The 21,212-nt window shown below is 43.2% G+C and overlaps 5 protein-coding genes across 6 annotated transcripts; 4 read left to right on the top strand and 1 right to left on the bottom strand.

Moving 5' to 3' along the window:
• Positions 1 to 513: 513 nt before the first annotated feature.
• LOC136435149 (uncharacterized) lies at positions 514 to 5,651 on the top strand. 2 transcript variants are annotated; one of them, XR_010755812.1, is made up of 5 exons: positions 514 to 719; positions 3,074 to 3,275; positions 3,965 to 4,092; positions 4,603 to 4,755; positions 4,984 to 5,651. XR_010755812.1 is itself a non-coding variant. In XM_066428383.1 (4 exons), the coding sequence occupies exons 1-4, from the start codon at positions 674 to 676 to the stop codon at positions 5,049 to 5,051; spliced, it is 444 nt and encodes a 147-aa protein (XP_066284480.1). In that variant the 5' UTR covers positions 517 to 673; the 3' UTR covers positions 5,052 to 5,651. The 2 variants fall into 2 exon arrangements, 1 of the variants encoding a protein (XP_066284480.1); XM_066428383.1 differs by lacking the exon at positions 4,603 to 4,755 and having other exon boundaries at positions 517 to 719.
• A 223-nt stretch (positions 5,652 to 5,874) lies between these two features.
• Positions 5,875 to 9,532, top strand: LOC136435147 (protein shisa-2-like). The gene is made up of 5 exons (XM_066428380.1): positions 5,875 to 6,054; positions 6,854 to 7,005; positions 8,010 to 8,047; positions 8,342 to 8,448; positions 8,871 to 9,532. The coding sequence occupies exons 1-5, from the start codon at positions 6,009 to 6,011 to the stop codon at positions 9,110 to 9,112; spliced, it is 585 nt and encodes a 194-aa protein (XP_066284477.1). The 5' UTR covers positions 5,875 to 6,008; the 3' UTR covers positions 9,113 to 9,532.
• Positions 9,533 to 9,645: 113 nt separating this feature from the next.
• LOC136435142 (protein shisa-5-like) lies at positions 9,646 to 13,009 on the top strand. Its single transcript, XM_066428376.1, has 5 exons — positions 9,646 to 9,773; positions 10,563 to 10,720; positions 11,132 to 11,181; positions 11,717 to 11,823; positions 12,237 to 13,009. Exons 1-5 carry the CDS (start codon positions 9,728 to 9,730, stop codon positions 12,587 to 12,589), a joined length of 714 nt encoding a protein of 237 aa, XP_066284473.1. The 5' UTR covers positions 9,646 to 9,727; the 3' UTR covers positions 12,590 to 13,009.
• Positions 13,010 to 13,651: 642 nt separating this feature from the next.
• LOC136435144 (protein shisa-5-like) lies at positions 13,652 to 16,815 on the top strand. The gene is made up of 5 exons (XM_066428378.1): positions 13,652 to 13,792; positions 14,648 to 14,799; positions 15,102 to 15,151; positions 15,384 to 15,499; positions 15,892 to 16,815. Exons 1-5 carry the CDS (start codon positions 13,747 to 13,749, stop codon positions 16,137 to 16,139), a joined length of 612 nt encoding a protein of 203 aa, XP_066284475.1. The 5' UTR covers positions 13,652 to 13,746; the 3' UTR covers positions 16,140 to 16,815.
• Positions 16,816 to 17,223: 408 nt separating this feature from the next.
• On the bottom strand, positions 17,224 to 21,191 carry LOC136435141 (protein shisa-like-2A). The gene is made up of 4 exons (XM_066428375.1): positions 20,970 to 21,191; positions 18,697 to 18,898; positions 18,238 to 18,368; positions 17,224 to 17,855 (listed from the first exon to the last, which is right to left on the bottom strand). The coding sequence occupies exons 1-4, from the start codon at positions 21,073 to 21,075 to the stop codon at positions 17,530 to 17,532; spliced, it is 765 nt and encodes a 254-aa protein (XP_066284472.1). The 5' UTR covers positions 21,076 to 21,191; the 3' UTR covers positions 17,224 to 17,529.
• Between the last annotated feature and the right edge of the window lie 21 nt (positions 21,192 to 21,212).

The following is a 21,212-nucleotide window of genomic DNA, read 5'->3' on the forward strand; positions in this document are numbered from 1 at the left end:
ACAAGTATATTCCGGTGTAGAATACTAACTACTGGGGAAGGCGATCAACTACATATTCTGCAACACCTGCATGTGACTATGGAAGTACATGTAATATGATCATGCCAGCCGTCTTAGAATGCGTGTGTTTTCACTGGAACGTCTTACACCAGCCTTGTTCGGTCGTGGCGCACACCGCTGGTGTAAACAGACTCTTAGCCCAGGGGCCGCCACCGAAACCAATTATGCTAATTAGTCTGTAAGGTTTGGCACAAACAGCTCTTCCGAAAAAATTGACTTACTCCCCGAAAACAAGTGTGATCATACTTCACAGGAAGCTAAGATGGTAGAGATCTTTGGTGCCCAATATATCGCGGATATCAATTTGTGACAGTCGTTAAAAAATACGCCTTACAAAATTTCATAAGTTAAATTTGACGAACACCAGTGATAACGTTACAATCTCTACATCGACTGATTTGACACAATCGCCAAGAGCAACATGATATACGTCAATTGTTGTTGAGTTTGTCCAATCACAGCGGGCGTCTCAGAATCCGCCATTGTGCAACTCAGCTCGGTGCACACAGCATTCTGTTACCCGTCTGTAGCGGTTGTGTCGTGTTTACCTGTATATGTGGAGAAGGGCTTGTCGTTGTGTTTATCCCTATCCTACTGTGCCTTCCGACTCGATATGGCTATACTGAAGGTTCTTCTGGGCGCGGCATTGCTGTCCGTGGGTAAGTCTGGCATGAAATTGGACCGACATTTTTAGCGTTGTGCATTCAAGCACAAGTTGGTAGCGTTCAAGATGGCCGACATACAAGTACAGGCAATTATGCGTCTGAATGTGCGTTACTGTTAGATACATGACTGGAACGATTCCTATACCAGAGCTGACAGTACCCATGGGATGAGTTTTCAATGCGTCTGTCACGTCGCCTAATGTTAACTACCAAGGCGTCCAGGCCGAGGTAGCCATGTGTGCGTCATCATGTTTTGGAAGCAGACGCCTACCATGGCAGACTTCAGACGGATGCTTTGTCCTTTTGTTGATGATGTTTAAATTCTCCCCTAGGGCATGTAATGACCTTTAAAAGACCGGTTTTGTAGACTGATACAAAATATTTTGCGAATGTTGATGATTTTCTTACATATCTGTGGCACACCTTTTTCTTAATTTGCTCATTTTTCTTGTTGCTAACGCCTGCATCTTGAAAAAGAGCAAATGCTTAAAGCTTTAACTTCTAAATTCGACAGGTAAACTCGCAGAATGTAGAAATATAGAGCAGTTGCTCCCGATTGCGTCACCCGACATCTTCACATTATTTGGCGTTTTTTTACAGTTTGCCTGTGATAAATAGCCCATCAATACTGTACTGTCCCCACCCGGGCCGCGTACGCACCGAAACTACAAATCTCCTTCCAGTTTCGGTGCTTGTTTGGTATGCAGGGCGCAGCAGACCCATCCCATATCCCAACCCCATCTCGGATAACACGTAGGAATGTGAAACAAAAAAAAAGCAACATAGTTAATCTACTATGTGTTGATCATGAACTGATGATTTTAAGCTTAGATTTTAGCACTATCTGTTACCGATACCGAACGTTATATTTGCTATCCAAGTTCGTACCGAACATCCTATGGATTTCAATTTTTCGTTTGTTAGACTTGAAAACGATTCCCAAATCTTGTCTTGATTTTTTAAGCCCTAATAACTAGGAGTCAAGTTCAATAATCACCCCGTCCCCTTTTGTATACATTGGTACGTTTGCTGAGGCAACCGAAACTTCATTTCACGGATCACATCCTTTAAAACCGATTCAAAAGTGTGAAAGAAGCATTTCACGACGTTTGTGTTATTTTTCAAGTGTTCCGTGGCAGTAACGATCCTGTCATGTTCTCCCAAGTCTACAAATGTACTTGGAGGCTGTAAACGCGTTAATCAAGATATGCCGACTCTTCCAATTTTGTGACCGGGGTGCGAGTACAACCGTGAATCACTGATATGTTATCAGTGGAATAATCAATTTATTTCTGGAAGCGGGCCCAAATCAATATAATTGCGCGCATCTGTCCAATCCGTAAAGCCAAGTTCGTGTGACTTGTACCCGGACCATGACTCTTCCCTGTAATTCTAGACTGTGTAATCTCTACTTGAAATTTGTATTTCTAGCACGGCTGTATATAATATAATAATTATAATAACTTTATTGCACAACAATATAAAAGGCAATGTGTTTTACAGGGAATGATTAAATCTAAGCGGTGCAAAGACAACGTTTTTGATAATGATATAGAAACGGACGTTTATTTATATGTATACATTTTGCTGTTGTATATATATGTTTTTTGTGAATAAAACGCTTAGTCATACGAAGTTTGTCTACTTTTATCAAGCTTTGTGAACGATGTTGTTTTCCTTGTGATATCGGTCTTACTACGTATACGTTTAAGAAATTCATCGTCTCTCAGTGTGTGTCAGTACAGTAGTCTGATAAAGACCGGTCGAACTTTCATATTTACATATTGAGAATAGTATTAATGAGCATTTCACAAGGTTAGCGAGGCTGACATACAAACAAGGTTACTCCACTTATAAAAGCGTATATCTCCCTTGGTCTTGGACAGCTTTCAAGATAGGTACTGATGTACGTGTATATCGGGTGACAAACCAGATACAATGTTTAAATTTTTTATAACTTGATACTCCAAGGATTGTCTTGTTCTAAGTGCACAAAATCGGACAAGAAATCTCAATTGAATTTAGTTAATAATTCATCTCAACGCATCAATTATGCTAACGTAATTTACGAAACTATTTCTGTCATGTTCAGCACACTTATTTATACATTTTAAGGGTAGTCCCTTCATTTAACTGAGTAACAGATTTCCAAGGGAAACCTTTACAAAATCATAACAAATCAGGAGACATTCATCCTAAGATTATCATTCAATTACAAACTTGGTGTGCAAATTCCGATCAAGTCCTCACTTAACAATTCATTAACCCCCGCACATTCGGACATTCCTTATACATGTGTGTCTGGTGTTTCTTTATAGTTTATATATCCTCAATTTGTTGTATTTAAGCCCTGGCTGAGACCTGCCCCGGACACTACACTCCTGACGTCCTCGGCATCAAGGTGTGGGTACCCGCGTTTGACTGCCCCACGCTGGTGGACAACCCCAGCTCCAAGTTCTGCTGTGGAACGAAGAACAACCCGCACTGCTGCAGCGACTGTACCCAGTCTATCACCAGTGTGGTGGCCTGCATCACTGGTGGGACCCTCAGGTGAGGGCAAGTCAACCGTGTGGCACACATCCACACAACAACAACAACAACACACACACACAACACACACACACACATACACACACACACAAACACACATACATACATACATACACACACACACACACACACACACACAGACACACACACACTCATACACGCGCATACACGCGCACACAGACAAACAAATAAGGAAACAAGAAATACAAATGAAGAATTCGAAGATCTCATACCTCCGGGAAATATTTTGAGTTTTTGTGAATTTCTTAATGTCCTAGATTTATCATGTGCTATATCAGTTGATGATCGACAAGTCGTATGTCCCAAATTGAGGTCATTGACTGTACCACTCCATTATCGACAAGGGGGTGTCCGTCTGCAACTCTGCGGTACCTGAAAAGCTGCTATGGGGTTCCAAAATCGCCAGGTTTATTCGGTACCTCCGTAACTACCAACATACTGAAATTTCTACAATTCCATCAGCACAATCTTGAGTTCTGGTGCGAACACATGACAAACAGAACCAAAATATTTACCTCCCGTCGGAGCTGAACCTCCTTTCGGTTGTGTGTTTCGGTTGTGTATATTGTGTGCTGTGTTGTTTAACAACACAACACACAATATACACAACCGAAAACACGAGTCAGAGTGGTCCCGTGGTCTGACTGTTGTCCGGATCCCTGCCACAGCTACGCGGCGTTCCTGGGCCTGGTGATCGGCGGGGCCGTGCTGCTGATCGCCCTGTTCATCTGCTGCTGTGTGTGCTGTTGTCGCGGCTGCTGTGGCTCCCGCCAGCCCGCCGTCACCGTCGTGCAGGGTTCGTGACACACAAGCTAATGTCGTAGACTAGTTGAGATGAGAAGAAAAAAAAGCTGGAAATGTATATTTTTGTGATACTTTTAAAACTCGTTGACAGGGACACAATTTCTGATTATTCACACCACCCAAACGACGAATGGACTGCAGAACGATGTAATGTAGCGGCCGAGACATAAAACCTAGCGTTAAGACCAAAAAGAACTGTTAGCAGAGCGATGTTTTGATTTACTCATTTAATATCTGAATTAAAAATGGCTTTAAAAATAATCTTACCGATGCAATGCAATGTACTGTTAAAGCTGTTAGGCTTTCTATATGCTATGCCCATGATATTTCTTGTCTGTTCTTTATATCAATATTGTTTACGTTCTTATGTGTGTCGCTCTTTAGCCTGTATACTTGCATGTTCTGACGATGCGTAAGTGTAGAAGTTGGTCCACACCTGTGGACCATTCCTCGTGTGTGATTCCTTACCGCGTTTCTGTCGCCCCCTTGCGGCTGCTGGCAGGATGACTGACTTTGCCCTTCACTAGTAAGGGACTCCGATCCCCTTCTACGTCCTCTCCTTCTACAAGCTGTTTTACTTCAAGACTACAAACTTACCGAGTCTAAATTCTTCTCTTACTTACCGCTCACGTGACCACCAACGTCTTCTTTGACTGTGAGTCATGAAGATTCCTTATCAGCGTGACTGGACACACATGTACAGGACGGCCATGCATGCTTCAGAATAGAATTAAACCATCATTGTCATCAGTGTGATACTAAAGATTTCATTTTTGGGGAAACATTGGTTGCTCAATTTATAGTTTTGTTTGTATTTGAAAAGTGTGGTTCTTTCTCTGATCGTGTTGATTTTTAATTCGAATTACGTTTCTGCATTTTCCAGGTCCCCCAATTTCGATGCCACATGTTGGGACAGCTGGAGGAACCCCGCCCTATACCCAGATGCAGTAGCGGCAAACGGAGAGCGAATCAGCTTAGACTTGTGCATCCGCATCTGTGGAGCCGCTTTTAATTGTTTTCAGTTTGAGTTTTACCAGTTTGTTGTAACGCTGTGATGTAGATTTATGGTGTCGCTATGGTGTATCACTTCTTGGCATCGCTTTCCGGCAGTAAAGAATTTATATTGAGCAGAGTAACTGTAGTATAACGTACATAAAAGCCCAGAGACGTTCTATTTTGATAGATTTACATGAAAGAATAACTGTCTGCTTGATCATGGCACATTGATACTATTAGTGTTTATTTTTTTATACGCTGCGACAGTGTGCATTTCGAAGTTGGCACGAATTGCTTTTGTCCAAAACCATTAACCAGCGTGTCATGTGTGACCGTATCATATCTCCTCATAAATAAACATTGTCAAGTGTGTGAAAAAAGTACTGCTTTTTCAATGTATTCATAGGAAAATACATTTTGTGTGACAGCCTGGAAGCCAATATTAGACGATGTAGCTGAAAATGCCTGTTGTCTGGTGATAGGAAAGATCGTAGTTTCTTTTTTTGTATAATCGCTTGTTGATTGTTCATTAAACCGCGATGGTTTCTAAACAAACCTGTGAGTTCTCTCATTGACTCCCAGGTGTCATGATAATCCTGGTAAGCCCAAGACTAGTCTTTCAAAGACACGTGATACTAAGATGCATGTAAGTCTTTTTTCTCATATGAATGCATGGATATGAAGTATTGTCAAACCAATATTTCGTTATGCCATTAAATCTACTGGAACGATATCGAAAACGACGATAAGTCGTTGCACAGTACCCCCCACCCCTCGTTGGGGTTGGTACGCCCCTAGTATTACTTTGTATTGGCGAATTTAATACCGAGTCAGACCAAGGACTATAATATAAGATAAGAACGCCACCCCCTAGCAACACACCAAGTGCGCGGAAGGAAGAGGGAAGAAGACATGGCCGCTTCAGTCTTCCTGGTTTTCATAGTTGTTCTCGGGACAGGTTAGAACGATTAGTTCTTCCTTTGTTCTACTCAGTCGATTTCGTGATCGTTGAATTCGTGGTAATGTCGCAGCACGTAATACTGCACAACAATGTATAGATCATGATGTGGTTTCAGCTAACGTCCTTAAACTGCACCACTTTTATCAATCATAACACCATAGCTACAATATCTTCGAACAAACGGATATTTTGTTAAATCTAGTTTTGGCTTCACGCTTTTAGGAAAGGATTAAAAAGTTGAAGATGAAAGTTTGTCTCAGGAAACTGGATTGTACAAGTTGGCGCTCATAGACCACGGCAAGGCCATTACGAAATATAGCCGTAAGTTTCGTCGTGAATATGTAATGATGGAATCTCTGTCGTTAAAGGCAGATGATGCCTCTTCATAATCGCTGAATTCAAGTAAGCGTCCCTCAAAGTTTCCTTGAAAATATGAAAAATGACGGAAACGCTTGGCTGTCCAAAGTGCCAAAGTCCATAGTTAAGAGATTATTGCCGGAGGAGGTAAGTTAAATACTCACAACTTCAACCATTGTCACCTGTTTGTTCAACGTTACTTATTAAACGTCATGATGATTGGTGACACGTCCTGTAATGTTAATATGTAACACGTTCTTACTGTGTGCATGTCGTACGTTTGTTTTCTTACATACACAATCCAATGCTTGCTGTTCTTAGAATACAAATGTGGCATCCCCAAAGAACAAAATACCACGTACAATTATGAATATGCAAACGAGAGAACAGGAACAGGAAAGTACTCATTCATTATAACAGTATCCTTTTTCCTGCTTAGCTTCTGGTGAATACTGTTCTTCCTCCTCCTCCACCGGGGGAACATTCTATCCTGGTTTCAGCTGCCCAAGATCCAGTGATGCCCGTGATGAGACGTACTGTTGTGGTACCAGGACAAGCCCCCGCTGCTGCGATTCGCGCTACCGTTCACAGGTACAGGTGAAGTATAAAACTACGCTGCAGCTGGTTAAGGGCCCTGTCACACTTGTGCGTATATTCATGTGCGCATGAGGTGTATATTAACATTTTGTTTTAGGCAAAGTTTGCGGGGAAGAATTAAGTTGTTTTCTTAGCTTGAAAGTTCATCTGTGTTGGTAGAAATCATTCTTAAACAAGTTTTAACTGTAATTTCCAACACAAGAAATTGAACTTACCCAAATTCTCGACCGTACGACATTGGCCTTTGTCAAGGAGTGATCCATCCACCGCTGGGATGACGTCACGTTATGCAGATAGCAAACGTGACTCCGTGAGTAGTGGATCGTAAGTAGCGGAAAGTCTGTGGCGCCCGTTGTTTTCTACTTTAACGCACAGTTGTGCAGCTTGGTTATTGAACCAAAGAAATAACTTTTTCGGCCGCAAATTTTACCTAAAGCAAAAAAATGTTAATACGCAACTCATGCGGACTGGCATATACGCACAACTGTGATGGGTGCTTAAGGGATGTACAGCTCCTGGTAACGTTACAAACTAGTTGGTAACTGGGAGAACCGGGTCCAAATTCTGGGACAGAACATTTCGGTTGGGCTGCACTTGTCTTTCGGAAGAGACGCACGTACAATGGGGCGGGGTCCCGTGCTCGCGGAGGCGCTGCGAGAGCGTTAAAGGGGAAGGGCTAACAACCCATCCCTGTAAAAATAAATATACCCTGCTACAGAAACAGCAAGGAAACCTGCTGACCTTTGTGCCACTAGTTATAAGCAGTACAAGATGAAAGTACAACAACAACACAGATGAAGTATTGAACCTTTATTTTGTTTTTGTAAATGATGAAATTTGATATTAACGAAGTACCTGGTATTAATGTATAGTAAAGTAAGATTCGAAGCTGTAGGGTGAACAGAAACATGAGTAGGAGTAGATGTGCTTCTGCCAATTCCAGTACAGTGCAGTACAAAATAACTATGTTATGATCTTGACTTTCTATCTCACTTTAGAAAATCAGCTACCTCGACTATAGCTACTTCTATCTCGGGTGAGTGTTGTTTTGTTCACTAACATTAACACTAACACTAAGATTACGGGGTCTGATTCAGTTTGAATCCTGTCAGAAATCGCCACATATCAACTATTATTTAGCGTGCCGAAACAATTGAAACAATGACAGCCATATAGCATTATCTATGATATAGAGAAATGTTACAGATCTTCTAAAAGTTATTGATGGCACTGCAATATCATATTCCACCTCGTTTGTAATGACAAGATGTCTTTTGCATTGCTATCGGTCACGCATGGTAAAGAAACTCTGCAACTGTTAATCTCGCAGCACCGGACCCATCGTAGGCATCGTCATAGGCTGTATCGCGTTCATCGTCTTCGTCATCACGGTGTGCTGCTGCTGCTGCAGCGCCTGCTGCGGGTCTAACCGTCCGTGTAAGTACGGTGGTTTATCATAAATCATCATCATCATCATCATTATACAGGATGCGCATTACAGTGGCAGAGGCAGACTGATGGGTATCAGAACAAAGAATTCATGTGGAGACGTAGAAAAATATGCATTAGAGGAAAAGAGAACATAGACAACGAAGGAAAGAAAAATAGAAAGATGTTCAAAGCGAATCTAACATCATGTGATAGATCTACGCGTGATCAAACACATGTTTATTGGAAGGCAGTTCATATGTTAACGTTAATGTTCTGACTGTCAATTCTGTTAATTAGAGCATTTGGCTACCAATGCAAAAAAAGGGTCATTAAGAAATCGCCACGATTTTCCTTCCAATATCTGAGAGGTTATCAAATGGAGCGTATACGGAAGATGTAGAAATGTTAAATGTTTCCCTTCTCAACAGCTCCAACGGCGACTGTGGTCCCGATGCAACCGGGAGCTGTCGTCGCTTACCCCGGCCAGCAGTACCCGCAGTACCCTCCCGGCAGCGAGATGGCGCAGTACCCCCCTCAAGGCCAACAGGAACCCCCTCCCGCCATGCAGTACGTCCCTCCTGGACAACAGCCGCCGGTATACCCAGTGGCTCAGGGTGACATGGCCTACCCTCCCACCTACCCAGGACAGGGAGGCCAGCCCGCAAAGTAGTAGAAGGGCGCCACTGATGTTCCACAGTTTGCTTTTGACTCTATTGCGATTGGCCTTTTCTTATGACAGAATTTTGTCGCCAGGTATTTCTTTCGTTAATCATATACTTCACAATCAACCAATAGATACAACAGTTGATCATTAATGAGTAATACCATTAGATATTACCCTGGGTGCCATCCTCCAGAGTAACGGCTGGCTCAATCTTTTCGCTTGCTCACCGTGAAATATGCCGTTTTTCCTTATATTGAATGTATCACCAATATTTTGAATTATCTTTTTATAATGTTCAGCACAAAGGATCATTACAGTTGACATTGTCTTTTATCTGTAAAACCATGCCATTAAATATTTTGTTCTGGCCACTACATCAGCAATGTCTGTAGATTCATTTCTCTTTGATAAAACAGAAAAAAGCGATTTGGGCATTACAGTTTCTAATTCTTTGCTATATTAAATCTATCGGGACCATAACGAGAAACAGTACATTACACAAAACCATCCACCCCTCGTTGAGGTTGGTACGTCCCTATTGTCCTATATTGATAAATTTCTGAGTCAGACCAAGAACGCCATTCCTTAGCAACACGCCGCAGAGGGAAGACGGAAGAAAACATGGCCGCTTCAGTCTTGCTGGTTTTGATAGTTGTCCTTGGAACAGGTGAGAACTATAAGTGCCCTTTTTGTTCTACTCAGTCGATTTCAAGATCGTTTAATTCGTGGTAATGACACCGTGAGCACTTACCGCTGTACCACAGTGTGATAGTATGACGTGGTTTTAGCTAACTTCGTTAAACTGCATTTCATAGTCACTTTTAGCTACATGTATGGTACTGTGGCTGCAATATCTAAGAACAAGCAGATATTTTTGTTAATTATAGCTAGTTAAAGCTTCGCCTTTGAAGAAGGGCACCACAAAGTCGACGACGAACGTTTGTCTCAGGAATTTGTGTACAAAGTGGCGCTCATAGGACTCGTAAGGGTCCGAGGAAAACCGCCGTATGATGGATCCAGCCGTACGTGAATGTGTAATGTTGGCGTTTCTGTCGTAAAATGCTGATATCGCAACGTTATCGTTTGAATTCAAGCTAGGGTCACCAAGCCTAGCTCAGAGATCCTTGTCGGGCAGGGTAAGGCAAACACCCGCACCCTACACTGCGGTGCAACTGTTTGTGCAACGTTACCAATTAACCTCATAGTTATGTTTGGTCAACTTTATGTCGCGCCCTGTTATGTCTCATACACAACACATTCTTTCTGAGTGCATAAATGGGAAAGTGTTTTCCTTATATAAATACACATTTCAATTACAGCTATTCTTGCAATACTGATGTTTCATCCTCGAAGAACAAAGCATTGTGCACAATCAGGAATAAACAAACGGGAGATCAGCTACAGGAACAGGACGCACTTCGATAACAAATATCCCCTTTTCTACTTATATAATTAGCTTCTGGTGAATACTGTTCTGCCTACAATGATATCTTCGGAAACTACCAACAAGGTTTCAACTGTCCAAGATACACTGAGGGTGAATCCTATGATGAGTCGTACTGTTGTGGTACCAGCAGCATCCCCTACTGCTGCGATTCGTGCTACCTTTCACAGGTAAACTATGAAAGTAGGCCTTAGGTTATGGACAAAGCAAGAACCCTTTCTTTTGTATTTGTAAATGACGACGAAATGTAAACATTACCGAATAGCCGTGTTTTATTCACACCGACGTTTCGGTGACCGTCTGTCACCTTCCTCGGGACAATTCTGACTGGTTCACTTTACACTGCAGCTATAGGTGTCACTGCTTATAGATGCGGTCCCAAACGTAAATTATTGACATATGTACACAGAGTTTATGCGGTGTTGGGTATTGGTCCGGCGCCTGGTATTAACGCATAGGAAGGGATAATTCAAACCACCTGTAAGAAGAATAGAGAGAAACATAAGTGGGAATGAATGTGCTCCCATGTCTTCTAGTACAAAACAACTATGTGATGACCTTGACTTTCTATCTACCTACAGAACACTAACTACTGCCCAGGCTCGGATATAGATTACTACTTCTCTCTCAGGTGAGTTGTTTACTGACTTCTGTGCCAAACTATCGTGGTCTGATTCAGTTTGAATTTCTGCAAATATCGATGTATATGATCGATTATTGCGGTCTAGTGTGGTGAATAGATTGATCGATAGAAAGAACAACAACCATACATTATCATATAGATTAGATAAATACTACACATATCTAAAGTTATTGTTGGCACTACAATATGATATTCTACCTTCTTGTGTGATACATTGGCCATGTGTGTGTTAACGGCAGACGTCACAGATGATTCCCCCTGTTGGATTGATTATTCCTGTATTTATCCGCCAGAGGCAGGCAGCACACAACGTCTCACATCTGTCCTTACGCTAACTTAACTGCTGAGCTGAATAGATTTTCACCAAAAGGGAAAGCTTTGACCCCACCTATTCATTTTAACCCCAAAGTCTCAAGATTGGGCCACAATTTTTAAGGAAATGTTTTCAAGGATTTTAAGTTGGCGTTAAAATCGTGTCCTCCACTGACCTTTAAGGAACTGTAACTTTTTTATGTCACTGCAGCACCGGAGCCATTGTGGGCATTGCCCTGGGTTGTCTCGCCTTCATCGCCTTCATCATAGCGCTGTGCATCTGCTGCTGCTGCGCCTGCTGCAAGTCTAACAATCGGAGTAAGTATGGTGGTTTATCGTACATTATACAGTATAGCGGGTACACATTACGGTACAAGCCAAAGATAGCTGGAGGGATATACTAAGACGAAACAAGTTTTCAGGTGGAAACGTCGAAAAATATACATAGAAGAAAATAGAACATAGACAACGAAGGAATGGCATGCATATAGACAGATCTGAAGTGCATCTGGCATCATGTGATACACCAAAGTCGAAAATTCACCGCACATAATCAAGCACATATTGGGAGGTAGGAGTAATATCTTAATGTTCTGACTGTCGACTCTGTTATTGGGAGGTTTCGGCTACGTTCCCTGAAAAACAGGGCATTAAGAAATCACTACCATCTTCCCTGAATGAATTGTCCGCATACACAGGGTAATGAGTAAATATGTTTTATTTCTCAACAGCTCAAAGGACGACTGTGGTCCAGGGGCAGTCGGGAGCTGCCGTCACCGTGGCACAGACCACGTACCCCGGTCAGCAGTACCCGCAGTACCCTCCCAGCAGCGAGATGACGCAGTACCCCCCTCCAGGAGCACAGTATCCCCCTCCAGGAGCACAGTACCCCCCTCCAGGTGCACAATACCCCCCTGCAGGAGCACAGTACCCCCCTCCAGGGGCACAGTACCCCCCACAGGACCAACAGTACCCTCCTGCAGCCCCTCAATACGCCCCTCCTGGCCAACAGCCTCCGTACCCAGTCGCCCAGGGTGACATGGTCTACCCACCTGCCTACCCTGGACAGCCCTTGAAGCAGTAGAAGGGCTCCACTAATATTCCACAGAGTGATTTTTCTGACATAAATCTATTGGATTGTGTCTGGTGTTAAAGATTATCTGTTTCAATCAATAGATACATGTACAACAGTCACATTGTAGGAATAATAAATGCCCATAAAGGGCCATTTGATCAACGGCGAGTAATACCTTAGAACATCCCCTATTTTTTTCTACAGACAGTATCAGCAATATTCTTATAGGGCTCATTGTAACAAGTTTTCTTTAATGAAACAGAATTAAGAAAAGATTTGCGCACAATAAGATTTAGTCTATGACTGTTCGCCACGTAAACTCTTTGAACGGTCCATGTAGTAAGAGTTGGGCGGTGAAAGGTGGCTACTCCAATCTTTGACAGCGTTGTTCAGAGTTATGATATTAAAAAATTAGTTATAACTACATGACTCGTTGTTGTCTGACCTCTCCCTTGATATACATCATTTGTTAACACAAGCGATAGTTTCGGACTCACGTTGTACAGTGTAATACATATGGGCGGGCTTGCTTCATCTCTCAATTGAATGTATCTCTATATATAATGACTATACAAAAGATCACCACCTACTAGAAGAAGTATTCAATAGATATAGACAAAAAACTGGATAGTAGCTACCAACATGAAATAAGCGCTTCGATCTTTACATCTTATATTTGAAATCATCGCCTACCCCAATACCTATACAATTCCGACGTGCATCTATCAAAATAGTGACGAAAAGAGGATAACATATAATCATTGACATGTACATGGCAAAAAATAAACCGTTATTGCTGTCATGCATTGCTGTGTATATTCGAGCCGTCTACCCCAGCCCGTCCGGTAGTTGGTCGGTCCCAATCGACGGTTCTCGGTAGCCTACACCAGCAGGCCTTTCTACGGGGATACAAATTGTAACGTTAGGATTCGGCAAAAAAGGTTTAAAAAATTGGCCAGGAGAGTCAGTCAACGGGAAGATTAATATTTCCCCCTCAGACTGCGGCTGCAAATGATTAACCTATGGTGGCCAAACTCTCTTGGCAATTATTCTCCCTATAGCCGCTGTAGTCAGTCTGGTAGAGACTACGTTCTCGGTGTGACGTCAGAGGGTAGTTTCGCACAGAGCTGCACATCAAAAACAGGTGGGAGAGACAAGACGCCAACATGTCCGTCGCTGTGGTGCTGTTTGTGATCGCTGTTCTTGGGACTGGTAAGAAATTTGTTCCCTCTTTGTGTTACTCATTTGTCTACGACAGAAAAGGCTTCCTCGTATACAAGGTTACAACGTACACGTAGTCTCAGTTGGTCTTCTTTTACAATAAAGAAATACCAATATTTTCATGATACTGTGTAAAGTGCTAATTGATATGGTATTTTTGGACTGATCCTTTTGGGTGATTCAATCTACTAACCTGTAAACGGACTAGTCCAAATCCAAAGACAAGTGTTGTAGCTCGTGGGAGGAACTTGACGTGGTACAAAATGGCGGCCAGTGATTAATGGCAAAGTTTATATGATAAGCCAACAACCAGCCACTGTGTCGTCGTAAAGGGTCATAAAATGGGCTTGTCTGTTCTTTTGATTTTTAAGGATATACCTTATACCCTTACTTTATGACATCAAGTTAATAAAATTTCTAAGGGGATATCGAAAATGGCATGGGATCTGGTGTGTACATTGTGACAAAGTGTATATTTGAACAATTTGTGTCGTAGAGTAGAGCTTGGACTGGGTGAGGTACTCGAAAACATCCTCGCTCTTGGTCCGGCCAAAGTTCCAAAGTGTTGATGGCAGACGTATTTGCCCTACGATACGTCATCGGCCCACTACCTTTGTATGTGTGTTTTATTATACAAACGAAACGATCATTCATGTTCATGAAGTGATGAACCTAAGTAGTCTGGTTCAACCAAGGAGGTCAAAATCTTATTTTAACCTCCTTGGTTCAACGTTAATGTTGACAACACCCTGGCAGAACTGATCATCAGATAAAAACGAATATGATACAGAATTCGAAGCCATGAGAGAGCTTCATGCCATGCTGACTTTCCTGTGTCATACGTAGCTTCGGGAGAGCGCTGTCGCGGCTACACCGACGCCTTCGGAGACTACCATGCTGGCTTCAGCTGCCCAACCTCGAGTGACTTCTCCTCGGAGACGTACTGCTGTGGCACCTCCTCATACCCGTACTGCTGCAGTTCCTGTCTGCTGTCTCAGGTGGCGTGACTTTTAAGACTTTGCAATTGACAAAGCAATTCTTAACTTTTGGTTTAGGCAGCTGCACTGACAGTGGAAGTATGGTTGGTCTACCTTTTTAGTTTAGCTTTATCTAATGCTACTAGCTAAATCAGACAATGCTATCAAGAAGACCTTTGCTCTTGATGCTACACGTTTTTACAAAACATAAACAGCTTCAACTTGTCGTAAAAGCCTTTCTCGCGCAAACTCAACATTTTGCCCTTAATAGATACATTTATGCTACCACAGTTCATTTCATCTGTTTCTCCATCTATCTACAGTTCACCTTTTCTTGTGACGCCGACGACATAGGCGACATCGTCTACCTCGGGTCAGTATGTGTATGATTACGTATACGTGGCCTACAACGTGCCAATGCAATATTGAGGTTTTACCAGGGATGGTCAATTGTCTCATATAGCGGGAAACAAACCAAATGTTTCCATGAACTTTAGAATACAGTCTCCTGGCCGTCTCTGAGCCATCGTTACAGTTATCGATATCGATATCTTTTAAGGTCACGGAGATTAAACAAATAACATGACATGCACTGCTACCCACAGCACCGGAGCCATTGTAGGCATTGCCCTGGGCAGTCTCGCCTTCATCGGCATCATCATCACGGTGTGCTGCTGCTGCTGCTGCGCCTGCTGTGCCGGCTGCCGCTCGAACCCCCCGCGTAAGTACAACTTGTGGGAAAGGAGTGCGGTGGTAGCCTGGGTGCCATCCAGATACTACCGAGGTACTACACTCGGTACTACTCCAGATACTACACTCGCTTTTTTTCAGGGTAGCGAGTGTAAGAGCCCCGGTAGTACTCGGATGGCACCCAGGCTAATGTGGGGGCAGGAACAACGAAATCTATGCAAAGTTGCAAACAGACAGAAGCAGATGAACAGAATCATGAAAGGGACAATATTACTAAGAGAAACATAGAACGGGACAAAGGGAAGGTAACTTTCTTTGTCATGGATGAGATGTTACTGCCACTTAATAAGATTTAAAGAGGTAGACGTTGTTTTAGATGGAAGTCTACCGGAGCTAACACTGTTGTGCTTTACTTCTCAACAGCCACAACGACTGTGATCACTAACCAACCGGCGGCTGGCGTCACCGTGGCGCAGACCTCGTACCAGCCGTACCCGCAGTACCCTCCCAGCCGAGAGATGGCGCAGTACCCCCCTCCAGGGGCACAGTACCCCCCTCCAGGGCCACAGTACCCCCCTCCAGGGCCACAGTACCCCCCTCAGGGCCAACAGGGTGGAATGGTCTACCCCCCTCCCTACCCTGGACAGGGTGGCCAACCCATGAAGCACTAAATGTGCACTAAATGATGTTCCGCAGTGCTCGTCTCCTATGCACCATAATAGTTTGGTACTAATTACCGTACTAATTACCTTCGCATAGAGCTCCACATAGCCAAGCAAAGTGACATAGATGGAATGTACATAATTATGAAGTAGGATATGTATCCTTTGAGAACTTCTAATTTCAAATCGCTTGAGCACAAACCTGCTACAATGATGAAGACATTACATTGTTATTCGATACTACAAATATACTCTGATGGTAGCTTAAACAACGTACATGTACCTGATACGACAATGTTTACATACATGTAGCGGGCTCTCTTATCGGTTGTATGGCTTAGAATCATGTTGAAAGGTCCAAGGCAGTAGGGTATGTGCGCGGTGATCGCGTTGTAGATTGCTGCTTAAAATGACTTGGCTTACATCAGGCTTTTTTCACTTCAAATATTTGGGATAGTACTTCTCAATCATACTCTCGAGCAAAACTGAAAAGTCCGTGGTGTTATGTGCAGTATACATCGTTTAAAAGCGCCAACTAGCAATTCAGAATATTATTGCAGTTATGGTTGATCGGTAATGTAAAGTAGGAATTGAAAGCCTTTCATACTCATTATAGAAAACACTGTGGCCTGGACTGCTATTTCAAGCAACGCGATTCATATTATAAGCTTGGTTGTGTAATTGACTCATTACTGTCTCTATTGTATTGGTTAGATTTCAAGAACTATCATTATGAATGGCCTAACATACATGTATTGTCATGTTTTCTTCTTCATGTCTTGGAAGCATTCCTTCTTCACTGAATCAGATCAGCATCCCCAAGTTTACTGATGTTGCATCTACAGCACATATCCCTAAAACCCCCGTTTTAAGAAATCCCAGATATATGTAGGTATATGGTACCCTGCGGATTTAGGTGAAGTAGCGTTGATTACAATCTTCTCGCAGCGGCCAAAAACAGCACTGCAGATTAGGCTGATATTAGTAGATGGTAGAATTTCAATACATTATAACAAGTTAATCATGATCATATGTGATATTCTAAACCGAACCCCAAAATGTGCATTGCATCAGTATTTAGGACCGCACCCAGTCAATGGAGAAAGGAAAGTTTTATTTGTAGTATAGAACAAAGTTAACACACACAATACAATGATAGAAGAACAACATTGGCTAACTTGGTTTCGAGAGGCAACCAACAACAACTTCGTTATTCGAGATAAACAGTTTTTACATAACGAGATTTGTGAAACTCTCCCATTTTGGCACAGATGTTGTGTTGACGCAAATATCAGAGCACTTTGGCGAAGAAACAAATATCTAGAGATGTTGAATGGCAGATAACATTCAGGTTCACTTTGTACAGTATATGTACTTAAAATGATGTGTACATATAGTCCTATCCGACTTGAGTCAGCTCGTACGGCGGTAACTCGTGTTCCGGACCCGTCGCCTGCCGCTGACGGAGTGAGACGGACTGTGGTGGCGGGGCAGTTGGCTGGGCTGGCGGGGCAGTTGGCTGGGCCTGCCGGGCTGGTGCCGATGCAGCTGGCGGGACCCGCTGGGCCGGATCTGCTGCAGCTGATGTGAAGGAGGTGGTGTTCTGTTGTGTGAACGTTTCTTGTGGCATGTATGGAGGTGGACTCTCGGCTGGTACGTAGGGAGGTGGTTGGAGTGGTCCCATCGGGAACATCTCCTGTCCGTGGTACGACTGAGGGTAGGCAGCTGGGGAGAGGGGTTGGGTGGAGGGGTACATGAAGATCAAGCTGGTTAGATGTCCTCATGAATAGGTAGTAATCACTAGTACTCCGTAAGCGACAAAATTAGGAGAGTCTTCAGGTACACTACACCATGACTGTATAATGCAATAACGTATTTCAAGTATTTCATCACATGCACAGCACACAACACCTTGATATAGAGTGATGGGAACAATATAAAGTCTGTAACGTATAACGTGAAGACACCACGTATTGTCTGCTAAGACGGATAAGACAATCTACATGTACCTCCTACAAACTTTGTCGTGATACACTGTGTTCTGTGGTTCAATTCGCAATACCAACTTTGTTTCCTATGCTTTAGCCGTACATATTAAAACGCTCACCCGGCTGTACGGAGATCTGACTGGCACGGAGTTTCTTCTCACAGCAGAAGGAGCAGCACAGAGCGATGATGGCGGCCAGGAGAACCACGCACACCACCGCAGACACAGCAATACCCACGATGGCGCCCATACTGCACAATGCATTTGGGTAAATTATGATTATGAACACACACAACACACACACACACACACACACACACACACACACACACACACACACACACACACACACACACACACGCACTTACGCACACACACACACATATACACACATATACACACATATACATACACACTTACACAAACACACAGACACACACACACGCGCGTGCATACACACACACACGTTATAGCGTATAGCAGTAATACCAAAACGATTTAGCCGAACAATACTAATTACACCCAACGCTAACTCAAGTGTATGAAGAAGGCGTTAAACAAAGCAGCATGTTTACTAACCTCAAGTTGACGGCGCCGCTCCCAGTGGCGCATGACAGAGACAGAGACTGGGTGCAGTCGTCACAGCAGTACCTCAGGGTGTCGGTACTGCAGCAGTAGGTTTCTTCCTCAGGGTCGTTGTCCGTGGGACAAGAGAAACTGTCCACCCATGTACTCTGGCCATTTGTTGTCCTCTCGTACGCCGGACAGACCTCAGACAACACTGAGGGAGAAATGGTTGAAGGCTGTCGTTATGCCATAACGTTACTTGGTGACTAGAGTCACAACCCAGAAGTATCCAAATGGAGCGCTATTCATTTTCAATGAAGTCATGAACACCGCTAATTGTATAGCGTACTTTCAGTCTTGGTCAAACATTTTGCTTTACCAACAATATCTAACCTTCACAACGAACAACTCAAAATAAAGCAAAACGATATTTTCATCGCCTCTTTGACCCTGAGAGTAATAAACACCTTACGGTGACACAGCAAATGTACCACAGTTACATCACTCTACCCCACATTTGAAATTAAAGCCGACTCCTTTGTTGTGGACCACAATAGGTGTCAGTCTCTAACGAACGTCATCCCGTACCTTTGCTAGGCAGCAGACATAATGGATGTGCTAACGACGTTGTTCTTCCCCGGGGGCCTTCTCAGCAATGGACTATGGACTATAAGTGTGGACGATAGATAGTACGTCGTAACCCGTGTCCTGCCTTAAAGCTTGACATGCCATACACGTCTTGAGTCATGCAAGGAAGACAAAACTGTACGTCTTATCTAAGACTAAGATGTCTAGAATATGGCGTGAGCAATGCCGTCTTTCTTGTACGACTCAAGACGTGTATCATGTGGCAGGTGGACGATTCCTCCTTGACTTGACAGGCTTGAGTCATAAAGCAACTTCAGCCAAGGAGGTTAAAATAGGAATTTTTAGGAATCGCAGAGGATTTTCAAGTGCCACAGGGGGTGATTATAGTCTGACTCTGGCAGGATGTGACTCAGATCTCGACTCCTGTGCGACTGCTAGATTTGAACAAGGAGGTTTAAATATTTTTCTTTCATAAGACAAATACACTTCCCCGTTGAAGTGGTATATATGCTTTAAAAATCGCAAAGCTACCATCAGACTCCTACCATTTGGAACGTTTCAAGAAGGTTGTTAAGACATCTTATACCATGTAGAAGTTTGCTTCATTTCCTCGAGACAACATTTGACGTACTCTTGTCTTCGTGGGCTTGCGTCTGAAAGGATTCGGAGTCTGGCACATTCTGTGACTAAACAAACACACCATACGCCAAAAACACGGTCTTACATATGACCACTTACACCTGGATTTTTAGGAGGGACCAGATTTATGTACCCTTACAGCAAACCAACACCTTCATGTTACTATGCTACATTTATGAGAGATTAGTTCCTCAATGTCAATGACTTTTGAGTACTAGTGTTTTGCAATGATCTTTTTATCATTGGTCCTGAACTGCTTTACTTCACTTAGACACTCCGTGGTTACAGGCGTAAATGCCAAATAGAAAATGCAAAGACAAGTCCAATGGTTAAGACAGCCGAAATCATGCCGTGTATAATGCAGCAGGGGCTTCAGAATGGGGAGGGGTGCCTTCACCGTTCGGAAAGCTAGGAAGAGGACGGGGATGTTCTTTTAGAAGGCATCAATGTCTGGAGGAGAACGAGGGGGTAGCGGAGGGCTGTCTGTCCTTGGTCTGACATAACTATGGACGTAAAGCCCAGATCTAGAGTACGCTAGAGAATAAAGAACGGTCGATATGGAACATTCATGTCGAATCAGTGATGTTTGAGCTAGTCGCGGATATGGTTGCGGAGAGTATTAGGAGTTGCTATCATGCAAGATCCTTTGTACACATAACAAGTTACCCGCATAAAAGCGGATTTAACTTTTATGTAAACAACACGTGCGGTCACTAGGATGTGGAAATGCAGATTGACTTTTTGCATCGTGAGAGGAAAGCATTTTGGTCCAAATGAAAAGTGCAAAAAAGACTGTTTTGAGTAGGGTTTGAACGGATGGAACAAGAAACGGCTCAACTGGCAGGAAGTAATGATAAAGGCAACGCGATCGGATCTACGGTAGTTTGCTATTGACAGATACAGTGTAAGTAGAAAAGACTAACACTATAGGTAGTCAATGTTTTGTGGTAGCCAGAGTTTTCTTGAAATTCGCAGAACTACTGCAGATAATGGGGGAAAAATGCCTCCTTGCCCCCCTCCCCACTCTTCTCCCAACAAAGTATGGACGACCTACATACCTGTTGGGAACACCGCATAGACCAAAAAGGCGACCAGAGACACTGGTTTGTTCAGCATCCTGTTGCGTTCGTTCATCAGAACTCTCTGGAATGTCCACAAACTCATCTTTTTGTCAAAACCGTCGGCCTGTAGCACCAGTCTACCTTCATACCTTAACCCCCACAATGTTACTGCGTGTTGTGAAGGTTGTGAAGGCTCTTCATGACGTCTGAAACTGATATGATGTAACGTGATACTCTGTA

Source organism: Branchiostoma lanceolatum, chromosome 5 (genome assembly GCF_035083965.1).
Source record: "Branchiostoma lanceolatum isolate klBraLanc5 chromosome 5, klBraLanc5.hap2, whole genome shotgun sequence".
NCBI lineage: Eukaryota > Metazoa > Chordata > Leptocardii > Amphioxiformes > Branchiostomatidae > Branchiostoma > Branchiostoma lanceolatum.

Coding starts and splice junctions, on each gene's coding strand:
- LOC136435149 (XM_066428383.1), top strand. CDS start 674: ATGGCTATACTGAAGGTTCTTCTGGGCGCGGCATTGCTGTCCGTGG. Junction 720..3,073: donor CGCGGCATTGCTGTCCGTGG/GTAAGTCTGGCA, acceptor GTTGTATTTAAG/CCCTGGCTGAGACCTGCCCC. Junction 3,276..3,964: donor ATCACTGGTGGGACCCTCAG/GTGAGGGCAAGT, acceptor TCCCTGCCACAG/CTACGCGGCGTTCCTGGGCC.
- LOC136435147 (XM_066428380.1), top strand. CDS start 6,009: ATGGCCGCTTCAGTCTTCCTGGTTTTCATAGTTGTTCTCGGGACAG. Junction 6,055..6,853: donor CATAGTTGTTCTCGGGACAG/GTTAGAACGATT, acceptor TTTCCTGCTTAG/CTTCTGGTGAATACTGTTCT. Junction 8,449..8,870: donor CTGCGGGTCTAACCGTCCGT/GTAAGTACGGTG, acceptor CCTTCTCAACAG/CTCCAACGGCGACTGTGGTC.
- LOC136435142 (XM_066428376.1), top strand. CDS start 9,728: ATGGCCGCTTCAGTCTTGCTGGTTTTGATAGTTGTCCTTGGAACAG. Junction 9,774..10,562: donor GATAGTTGTCCTTGGAACAG/GTGAGAACTATA, acceptor TTATATAATTAG/CTTCTGGTGAATACTGTTCT. Junction 11,824..12,236: donor CTGCAAGTCTAACAATCGGA/GTAAGTATGGTG, acceptor ATTTCTCAACAG/CTCAAAGGACGACTGTGGTC.
- LOC136435144 (XM_066428378.1), top strand. CDS start 13,747: ATGTCCGTCGCTGTGGTGCTGTTTGTGATCGCTGTTCTTGGGACTG. Junction 14,800..15,101: donor GTTCCTGTCTGCTGTCTCAG/GTGGCGTGACTT, acceptor ATCTATCTACAG/TTCACCTTTTCTTGTGACGC. Junction 15,500..15,891: donor CTGCCGCTCGAACCCCCCGC/GTAAGTACAACT, acceptor ACTTCTCAACAG/CCACAACGACTGTGATCACT.
- LOC136435141 (XM_066428375.1), bottom strand. CDS start 21,075: ATGAGTTTGTGGACATTCCAGAGAGTTCTGATGAACGAACGCAACAGG. Junction 18,899..20,969: donor CTATGCGGTGTTCCCAACAG/GTATGTAGGTCG, acceptor TTTCTCCCTCAG/TGTTGTCTGAGGTCTGTCCG. Junction 18,369..18,696: donor AGCGGCGCCGTCAACTTGAG/GTTAGTAAACAT, acceptor TGCATTGTGCAG/TATGGGCGCCATCGTGGGTA.